The 10,703-nt window shown below is 43.6% G+C and overlaps 1 protein-coding gene across 3 annotated transcripts in view; it reads right to left on the reverse strand.

Annotated features, from left to right (window-relative positions):
* LOC112815461 (long-chain-fatty-acid--CoA ligase ACSBG2-like) overlaps nt 1–10,069 on the reverse strand; it is a 36,933-nt gene extending 26,864 nt beyond the window's left edge. For all 3 annotated transcript variants that reach the window (XM_025861485.1, XM_025861486.1, XM_025861484.1), the window contains exons 1-2: nt 9,826–10,069; nt 612–707 (exon numbers count right to left, since the gene is read on the reverse strand). In XM_025861485.1, coding sequence (XP_025717270.1) covers nt 612–627 — 16 coding nt within the window. In that variant the 5' untranslated portion in view covers nt 628–707; nt 9,826–10,069. The remainder of the gene's footprint in view (nt 1–611; nt 708–9,825) is intronic.
* Nucleotides 10,070–10,703: the final 634 nt, after the last annotated feature.

A 10,703-nucleotide genomic window follows, 5' to 3' on the forward strand; every position in this document is an offset into this window, starting at 1 on the left:
AATAAATAAATAAAATCTTTAAAAAAAAAAAAAAAAAAGAAATATTACATCTGCATTATATACATTTTCAGTTGCATCTGCACTACATCTAATTACATCTGCATTATATATATATATATATATGAGTACATCTGCTATATTATTACATCTGGCCTGTATTACATCTGGACTACATATATTACATCTGCACTATACATATTATTACATTGTATATACACACACACATATATATTTATAATTTAACTACACTATATTTAATGGTCCCTCGGTGCTTTACCCACATGGCTGTCCTAACAGGGAGGTGTTACGATCAATGTCCTGTGGTACAAATGATCCAAATGAGTTTTCCAAAGAGCAAGGCCCTCACCCACTGTCACAGGACTGGTCGAGCTCTGCTCAGCAGCTTGTCTGCGCTGCCTGTGCGCCCTATCTGGTGTAGGTAGGAGTCGCCTGTCCCGCCACCCTCGTTTCAGGCACCTCAACCAAAGCCAGGGGCCCAGGCAAGGAACAAGTGTGCCCTGACTCTCTGAGGGGGGGGTGCTCCTTTATGAAAAGGCTTGGCTGAGTCCGTGCCCCTTTCTATTTCCCATGTGCACTCTGGCACAACATACCTTTGTTTTTACTCATGTCTCCTTCAGGGTCCTTAATCTCCACGAGTCATGGGGTTTTCAGCCCTTTCAGGTCCAGAGACACCATGCTTCACAGCACTGCAAGGCACAAAGCAGGGAACTTAGCAGGATGGGCAAAGGGGCTGCAGGTCTGAGGCCAACTTCCGTCCACTGGTCACATCTGCCTAGAATCCTGGGATTGATTAGTCATGCTTGTCCCAGGCCTAGAAGGGGAGGAGAGTGGTGTGTGTGCCAGATCATAGAGCAGTTTTAAGTCCAGAGGGCATTCAATCCGTGAGTTTTCAGAAGAGTCTCTTAAATGGTTGGAGTGTAACAACCAGGTCTATATGTGGTCCTGTGGGTGAGAAAACATTTTGAAGTCTCCCAAGGGAAAGAAACCCATGAGAGAATTCTGTTCTGGTTGGTTGCCTTAAAGATTGTATGACATGAAAACCCAAAGGATGTAAAGGAAAAACAGAAAATCTTGCTACATTAAGAAGTTTTAATTTCCCACGTGGCAAAAGAATACCATAAACAAAAGATTCACAACAAACTGAGAAAAAATATGGGCAACATGTCTAATAGATAAAGGCCTGATTTCCTTTATATGTGAAGAACTCCAGTGGATCAATAAGAAAAAGTCCCAGTACCCCAAAGGGCATAAATAGAAAGTTCCCAGAAAACAAATTTAAAATGACTTTCTCAGTCATGAGAGAATGCAATAGAAAATATTATGATGTATTTCACCTGTCAGATTAAGCTCAAAAAGGCTGAAAAATACTTTATATTAGTGAAGATGTGGGGAGACAGACACTTCCATACATTGTGAGATGGATGCAGCCCCCTTGGAAGACAGTGGCCAGTGGTCAGACTTCAGATCATGCCATCACTAACCCATCCTTGGAGGACAGTGATGATTCTGGCTGCTGGGGTCCTTGCATGCTCATTAACTGGACTCCGTTGTTTGAAGCCTTTTATGTAGGATGGGGTCAACCACCACTCCTTACTCTTGTCTGATTTTCAGTGTGTTAATCCTTAAATCTATTGAGCAACATTCTTTTAATTTTTTTAAAGATTTTATATATTTGAGAGAGCATGAGAGTGACATTGAGAGAATGAGTGGGGGGAGAGGCAGAGGGAGAAGCAGACTCCCCGCTGAGCAGGGAGCCTGACTCAGGACTCGATCCCAGGACCCCGAGATCATGACCTGAGCCGAAGGCAGCCGCTTAACCAGCTGAGCCACCCAGGCGCCCCTAAGCAACATTCTTTTAAGCATTTACTTAACAAAAATTAATAGTTGTTTTCCTAGACAAAATTGTGTTCCCCCAAATTCATATGTTGAAGCCCTAACCCCTCAGTATGATTGTATTTGGAAATGGAACCTTTAGGGAAGTAATTCCAGTTAAAGGAAGTCATAATAGTGGGGCCCTGATCCAATAGGATTAGTGTCTTTATAAGAGGAAAGGAAACTAGCTCTTGCTCTCGCTCCGCCTTGTGAAGACACGGCTGTCTGCAAGCTATGAAGAGGGCTGTCCCCAGAAACCAGCCCCGATGACACCTTGATCTTGGATTTCCAGCCTCGAGAACCAAGAGAAAATACATTTCTGTGAAGTAACCCATTCTGCAGTACTTTGTTATGGCAGCTCTAGGGAGCTAATCCAGTTGCATAAATATTTAGAAGATACTAAATCTTAAATGCCATTTAATGAACTTAGGAATTTAGCAAATCAAAATTTCTGAAGCGTTTGCACATTGGCCACATGTTTCATTAATCAGATTCCCCTAAGCATGTAATTAAAACCACAAATCCAGTATGTTATTTTGTTCCAATGCAAGACGTCTGCAGACAACTTCGGCCTTGGAGGCCAGAATTGCTGGCTGACATTGTTTGAAAACAGTGTGTCAGTGGTTTCCATGAAGGAAAATCATCTCTTGCTCATGACAAACATTATACTTGATAACAAGATTCAGGCAGTCCTTGGGCGCCTGGGTGGCTCAGTTGTTAAGCACCTGCCTTTGGCTCAGGTCATGATCCCAGGGTCCTGGGATCGAGCCCCGCATCTGGCTCCCTGCTCAGCGGGAAGCCTGCTTCTCCCTCTCCCACTCCCCCTGCTTGTGTTCCTGCTCTCGCTGTCTCTGTCTCTGTCAAATAAATAAATAAAATCTTTAAAAAAAAAAGATTCAGGCAGTCCTAAATTCTAGATTTGCAGTTCATGTTCTGTAAGAACCTGATGATACACAGTCTGGTGAATGTAACCCCATAACCTGTGCACGGTTCTACGCTAGCAGACACTGGCTGTGTATTTCAGCAAAAATGAGTAGCTAGAAAGGCACATTATAATAGGAACTTAAGTGAGTCTCTGTGGCATTTATACACACAGGGTAGACCAATCAGTGGAGCAAAGCAAATAGCCAAACACAGCCGATCTGAATGAAGCTAGGAACATGCATGCAAAGACATTCATAAAATGCACCACAAAAGAAGAAACCAGGAAGTCCAAGGTCCTCCTAGAGCAGCTGGATCTGGCTCAGAACCTTGGTTTCCCACCTGATCTACCCTTTCACCTCCATTGCTCCCTCTCCTTCCCTTCCTTCATTCCATCACCCTTCCACCCACCCATCCATCCAACTTTCCATCCTTCCCCCATCATCCATCCTTCCAACCACTCATCCACTCATCCATCTATCTACCCATCACCTAACCAACTTCCTTCCCTCCCTCCCTTTATCTCTCTCTCCTCTCTTCTCTCCCTTATCTGTTTCCATTCTTCCCTCCTTGCTTCCTTCTGTCTCCTTCTGCCTCCTCCCTCCCTCCCTCCTTCCCCTCCCTTTCTCCCTCTCTCCTTCCTCTCCCTCTTTCCCCCACATCTGGCCCATTCACAAATTCCGTCAGCTAAGTCTTCAAATAGGTCCCCAAACAACTGCTTCCCTGGATAGGCGCAGCTACCTGGAACCTGGGCTCCCTCCCATGAGCCAGAGGGACCTCACAGAAGGGTGGATCCCATCAACCACATTCAATGTGTGGATTCCAGCCAGATCCCAACCCCAACAAGGCATCTTTGATCAATAAGGACTTGAACACTGGATGTCAAATGACACGAAGAAAGGATGATCACTTTTTAGAGTGTGATCATGGCTTTGGGACTAAGTTAAAGAATCCCTGTTGCTAAAGGATTCACATGTGAAATAACAGGCTGTCTGGAGTTTGCCTTAAAACGGAGAGAAACAAGGCCAGCTCCACATTGATAATTATCGGAGCAAAGTAATGGGCACAGTTGTTGCTGTCGTTGGGGGGGGTGGGTCATGACACTACCAGCTCTATTTGTGTGTGTGTTTGAAATGTTCCATCATAAAAACTGTTAAAAAAAAAAACAAACAAGAATAAAATAAAATGTTGGTCTGACCCTGTCCCTCCTCTGCCTGCAGCCCTCCAGGGCTCCCACCTCCCTCAGGGTATAAGCCCACATCCTCTCCGTGCCCACAAGGTCCTGTGCAGCCGCCTGCCTCTTCCTCCCCTCCCTTCCCCTCCCATCTCTGTGGTACATCCATACCATGGAACACCACACCTCAGAGGATGGAACTGTGGATGCAACAGTTTGAGCAAGAAGGAAAGAAGCCAGATTCAAAAGGCCATGTGCTCTGTGATTCTATTTATGGGACTTTCTGGAAAAGGCAAAACAGTAGTGACAGAGAACAGATCGGAGGTTGCCAGGAGTTGGGGTGCGAAGTGGGGTTGACGGTGAAGGGGAAACCTAAGGGAATATGGGGGTGTGGTGGAAACAGTGACTGTGCTGTTGGTTATATGACTCCAAGTATTTGCCAGAACTCTAGAACTCTACACCAAAAATATGAAGTCTACAATGTGTGAAGAAAGTATGCTGTACACCTTAAAATGGACAACTGAAAAATGTTCTGTAGCTAATTCATTGGGTTTTCCAGTATCACTAAAGGTAAAATGTAAGAAGCAAATAGCCTATTAGCAACCACTTCCCATTTCCCATCAAGACTTAGTTCTTGTCCATAGTATGCCAATTATGTATGAATTGTTTAAAAGCCTAATCGTGGGATGCCTGGGTGGCTCAGTCGGTTAAGCATCTGCCTTCAGTTCAGGTCATGATCCCAGGATCCTGGGATGTAGTGCTGCATCAGGCTTCCTGCTCAGCAGGGAGCCTGCCTCTCCCTCTGCCCCTGCCCCTCCCCCCCACTCATGCTCTCTCTCTCTGAAATAAATAAAATCTTAAAAAAATAAAATAAAAGCCTAATCACTTTTCCAAGTATGTGTTACATGGTGATAGCATTCTTTCAAGTTAACTATGTTTTTATTCTATCACTCTAAAGAGAAAAATTTCCTCCAACCAGTTAATGTTTTATTTTTAAAAAATATGTTATATAAAAAAGGACTTACTTTGTCAAAGTAAAAAAGAAAAGGTGTACTATACAACAAAACTATGTATCCCCCTTAAAAGTAAAACTTGGGATAAAACATAAAAATGAATAAGAATGTAATAAAAGATCTACCTCGTGCAGGGCACCGTGACAAACATCTTGGGGTTACCATAAAGGACCTTGAGGACAGATCTGCCCAGAGTTCCAACCGGGAGTAGGACCCATATGAAGACAAACCAAAGGAGACTGGAGATACCAAAGCATTACCCACCAAGGGATGGGGATGGGGGGTGATGGCTTGATGTGTACAGAGTTTCCTTTTGGGACAATGAACAATTTTTGGAACTAAACAGAAGTGATAGTTGCACAAGACTGTGAATGCACTAAATGCTGCCAAGCCATCCACTGGAAGAAGGTTAATTTTATGTTATGTGAATCTCACCTCGATGAAAGACACACCCCAGAGAGGTTGGTTCATGGTTACTGAATTTGAATGTTCTTCAAAACAAGATATTAAATCGGAAAAGCAAGATTCAGGACAACATACAAAGAGGTGGCTGTTTGTGTGGGTGAATGGGTTTGTATGTGTTTGTGACTCAGGAAGGAAAACACTGCTGTGTCTCTGGTCTAAGGAGTTGTTGGCTCCTTGACGGTCATAAAGCAAAATGCAAGCAATCTGACCCCACCACTGAAGCCTTGAGAAGGGGAAGATGATAGGTCTCAAGTCATCAAGTCCCCAGTGCCCACGGCCAGCGAGCATGCCCTAGTTTCTTTCAAGCTTAACCATCAAGAATCTTTCCTACACACTCAGTGAGGGAGAAGGGCAGAGGTCAATCCTGGGACCCTACTGTTTTCTTCTCCTTGTATCTTCTGAGGACCTACTGTGTGCCAGGCAGAGCTAGGCAGTGGGCAACGTGATGGACAAAAATCCCTCCTTGAGCTGACATTCTAGTTGGAAAAAACAGCCAGGAAATGAACAGAGATCAATTCGGATAGTAACAGGATGAGCCTCAAAAACATCATGCTGAGTGAGAGAAGCCAGGTGTCAAAGGACACAGCATATGATTCTATTTATAGGAAATGTCCAAAACAGGCAAATCCATAGGGACAGAAAGCAGATGAGTGGGTGCCTGGACCAGGGACAGGGTTATGAGGAGTGACTGCTAATGGGCATACGGTTTCCTTTGGGGGTGGTGAAAATGTTTTGGAACCAGGTAGAGATGGTGGTTGCACATCAGTGTGAATGTACTGAATGCCACTGAACCGTGCACCTTAAAGTGGTGAATCTTGTGATGTGTGGGTATCCCTTCAATTAAAAAAAAATTCAGGTTGGTGGTGATCATAATGGGAACAACAGAACAGGGTGTTGTACTAGAGAATGCTAGGGTGGTCAAGGAGGCCTCTCTGAGGAGATGTCATTGGAGTTGAGTGAGACCTGAAGGAAGTGGAGTTCAACTGGGGTGCGTGTTCCAGACAGAGCAGACTGTGGGAGCAGAGGCCATGAGGTGGGAACTAGCTTGGCTGTTCCAGGTGCAGAAGTGTGCAACTGGACTCCGGGAGCAAGGGGTGCATGGAAACAAATACAAAAATAGCCCTACCTCCTGCCATACCCCTCACTTCCTTAGCTCCAGCTACTTGGACCTTGTCTCCATCCCCACACACTCCAAGCTCCCTCTCACCTCAGGGCCTTTGCACATGGTGTTCTTTATGCTCAAAACACTGTTCTCCCTAATCTTCATCTATCGATCCCTCCCCAAACTCAGTCTCTGCTTACAAGTCTGTTCTTCACAGGAATATCCCCTGTTATCCCAGGCTGAGCTAGACCCTACCTCCTCTTATTCCACCCTTTCTTTCCCTTTATTGCATGATTTAGCTTTGTAACTAGGTGTGTGTGTGTGTGTGTGTGTGTGTGTGTGTGTGTGTGTGAGAGAGAGAGAGAGAGAGAGAGAGATAGAGAGTGAGAGAGAAAGAGAGAGACTATCTTGTTGATCATTATATCCCTAACACATAGCACGGTGCCTGGCACATGAAAGGGGTTCAATCAATATTAGGTGAATGAGTGTATATCTAAATATATTGACTCAGTAGACCTGTGGGTCTCAACCAGGGGCCATTCTGGCCCCCAGGGGACACTTGGCGGTGTCTGGAGACTTGGTTGCCACAAGTTGGGGCGTGCTACTGGTATCTAGCGGTTAGAGGCCAGAGACATTTCAATGCCCTGCAATGCCTAAGGTAGCTCCTCACAACTAAGAATTATCCGATCCCAAATGTCAACAGTGCCAATACTGAGAAACTCTGGACTAGACAAGGCAGTTACAAGATACAGATGGCTAGCGCTTAGAGTATTTTCTACACAGAAAAGTAATATGGGAGCTCTACCCAGAGACATTTCCTTGTGATCTTGGACTGAAGGGATCCTGGTAAAACCAGCAGTCCTGTCAAGACCAAGACTGTTTAGGGGCACCCGGGTGGCTCAGTCGGTTAAGTGTCTGCTTTTGGCTCAGGTCGTGATCCCAGGGTCCTGGGATCAAGTCCTGCATTGGGCTCCCTGCTCAGCAGGAAGTCTGCTTCTCCCTCTCCCTCTGCCTGCCACTCCCCCTGCTGTGTACTCTCTCTTTCTCTGTCAAATAAATAAATAAAATCTTTTTTAAAAAAGACCAAGACTGTTTAATACAGAACAGCAACAGCAAGCAAAGCAAGTAACAGATGGGTCTTTCCTATGCACCAAACACTGTGCTGAAAGTTTTATGTGCATTAAGTCATTTAATCTTCACAATAATCCTAGGAGGTAGATACTATTAATTCCCACTTTACAAATGAAACTAGAACACAACAAGGTTAGTTTGCCTATGGTCACTGCATAATTTTTTCTTCTCAGTCTTGGGATCATTCATTCATTCATAAGCAGCTATAAGTGGAGATGGTATGATTCTTCAATAAAGTTAAGGTCAATTCCAGCCATGTGTTTAAAGAGTCTTTACAGATGAAGAATGTCTGTGTATTGAGACATCAGAAAAGAGTAAATCAAGACAAGTCACTGACTGGGATAAGATATTTTGCTCTGTTCATATCCCAAGAAAAAATTCATATCCAGAATATGAAAAGAGCTGCTATGGATTAAAAAGGCATAGGTAAATAATCCAACTGGAGATGGGCAAAAACATGAACAAGCAGTTCACAGGAAACATGAAAGGGCTATAAACCAGGACAAGAAGCTCAGGTTATTTGTAATCAGGGAAATGAACATTAAATGAGATATCGTTTCATTCCTAGTAGATACAAAAATGCATACGAGTGCTGGAGAGGAAAGAGAATGGGGACTCTCCTCCACTAAGGGTGGGAGCTAAAGATGGCATGCCCAGTTGGCAAAGCTCTGGTGTTAACCATTAACAGTGAACATGCACGTATCCCTGAGTTGGCATTTTCACTCCCAGGTATATATACACAAGAGAAACTTGCACATCTGCCTCAGGAGACATGGATAAGAATGTTTGTAGCAGCAGTATCCATAAGAATCCCACACTGGAAAACCCCAAATATCTATCAGTGGAAGAGTGGACATATCCATTATGTTATACTACACTGTGCAGAAAAATGCAGGAATATACGCAAAAATTTGGATGCACTTCCCAGCCAAGATGCTGATAAAGAAGCAGGTTGCAGTATGATTCTATTTATATAAAGTTCACAAACAGGCAACATTAATTAGTACTTGTTTGGGGGCTAAAACTAAGGGAAAGTTTCTGCATGCAATTCACTGCTTCATGAAAGCAGTGGTTACTGCTTTCATGAGAGGGAGGAACATAAGAAAAAGTAGGCCACACAGAGGACTTCCAAGTTACTAGTAACATTTTATTCCGTAAAGTTAAATAGGCATATAGACATTTATTGCTATTCATTCAATTTTCAGATATGTTTTTGTATTATTTTATATGTAAGTTGTTTAATAATTCTATTTTAGAGAGAAAGTGAGCACGGAGAGGGTGGCAGAGGGAGAGGGAGAGACAGAATCTCAAGCAGACTCCCCACTGAGCATGGAGCCTGACATGGAGCTCGATCCCTTGATCCCAAGATCATGACCTGAGCCAAAATAAAAAGACACCTAACCGAGTCACCCAGGCACCCCATTTCACCATTTTCAAAGGCCATATAGGGTTTATTGTAATTTTGCAAAAATTATTCAGCACTAAACATCTCATCAATATGAGTTACTGCATTTAAGGGACAAAGGGTGAAAAAACATATGATCCCTTCAAGATAGAATTTGATGAAATATCCATTGTTTATGAAAATCCTTAGCAAATAAGAAATGGAAGACATTTCCTTAACTTGATAAAGTATATCTAGCAGAAATATTCAGTAAATATTATACTTAATAATAGCAACAAAATCACTGGATGGATTTCTAAGAAATCAGGAATAAGACAAAGATGTCAGCTATCACTGCTACTATTCAGCAAAGATGAAGGTTCTTAGCCAATGCAATAACATAAGAAAAATAAATGGAGGGAATACGGATTGGAAACAGATAACATTGTCATTTTGCAGATAATATGATTGACTACCTAGACTATCCAATAAACTGAGAAGCTATTATAAATAAAAATTTCTGTAAAGTGATTAGGCAAAAGATCAATATTCAAAGAGCAATCAACAGCTCTTTTGTACACCAGCAGCAATCAGTGAGAAAATGCAACAGAAAAAGATACTAAGGGTTTAGCTCAAGGCCAAAATGTGTGCCTACGGTAAGACTAAGTCCTAGTGAAATATACTGCTGAATGACAGCCAGACACTGAATCCCAAAGGACCCCCACATGCTCCTCTCCCATACCACTGTCACTTGTCATGAGTCCTGGCCATCATGGCACGGCATTGGTTGCTGAGACATCTGGGCACTCAGAGTGTTTTCTTCTTCCACAAAGATGATAAACAAATTGCCTCTCCTGGAAATCTGGACGTGTGCTTCACCTTCCCAGACCTCGTCACCGTCAGGATCCAACCAGGATAGTAGTGGTGACAAGAGGCAGAAAGGTGGACGCGGTATTCCTCCCCAACAGCCCTTCTACCCCATTCAACCTTCTAGAACCTTCCATCCCAGACACCTCTTGTGACATCACTGGCTGTCCCTCCCTCCCCACCCCACCCCCACCCCTGGAGGAAACTGCTTCTGGGGCAGGAGGGTTGCTCTTCTCTTTTCACTCATTCATTTGTTCATGCATTCATATGTTCATGCACTGCACTCCTGCAATGGAATTTGTGAAATTTACATGGAGCCACCACACTTATGTTGGGCATTGTGCTAGATGCTGGGGACACGAAGAGGAGCAAAACCAGATGAGGTCTGTTCAGAAACCCAGCAGGAAAACCTAGACTCATACAAACGAATGCAAACTTACAATTGTGCAGAGAGACCCAAGTCAAGTGGATTTGATGAAGGACCTGACCCAGGGAGGTCAAGAGAGCTTCCCTGAGCAGAGGCAGCAAGGATCCCATCACTTCCGATTCACTGCCATATGTTATGCATCTTCAGTCTGCCTCTTGTTCTCTATGTCTGTTTTGCTCATTGCTGCATCCCTGGCAGGGCACAGAGTAGGTGCTCGATACATAAAGATTTTTTTTCTCTTTTTATTTTTATTTGCATTTATTCTGCAGAATTTACTCCCGGGCCATAGTTTTTGTTTCTTCAGTTTCTTCTGGGATATCTTTTTC

This window comes from Callorhinus ursinus, unplaced genomic scaffold, assembly GCF_003265705.2.
Source record: "Callorhinus ursinus isolate GAN/ISIS: 27379988/994484 unplaced genomic scaffold, GSC_fseal_2.0 scaffold77, whole genome shotgun sequence".
In the NCBI taxonomy this organism is placed as follows: Eukaryota; Metazoa; Chordata; class Mammalia; order Carnivora; family Otariidae; genus Callorhinus; species Callorhinus ursinus.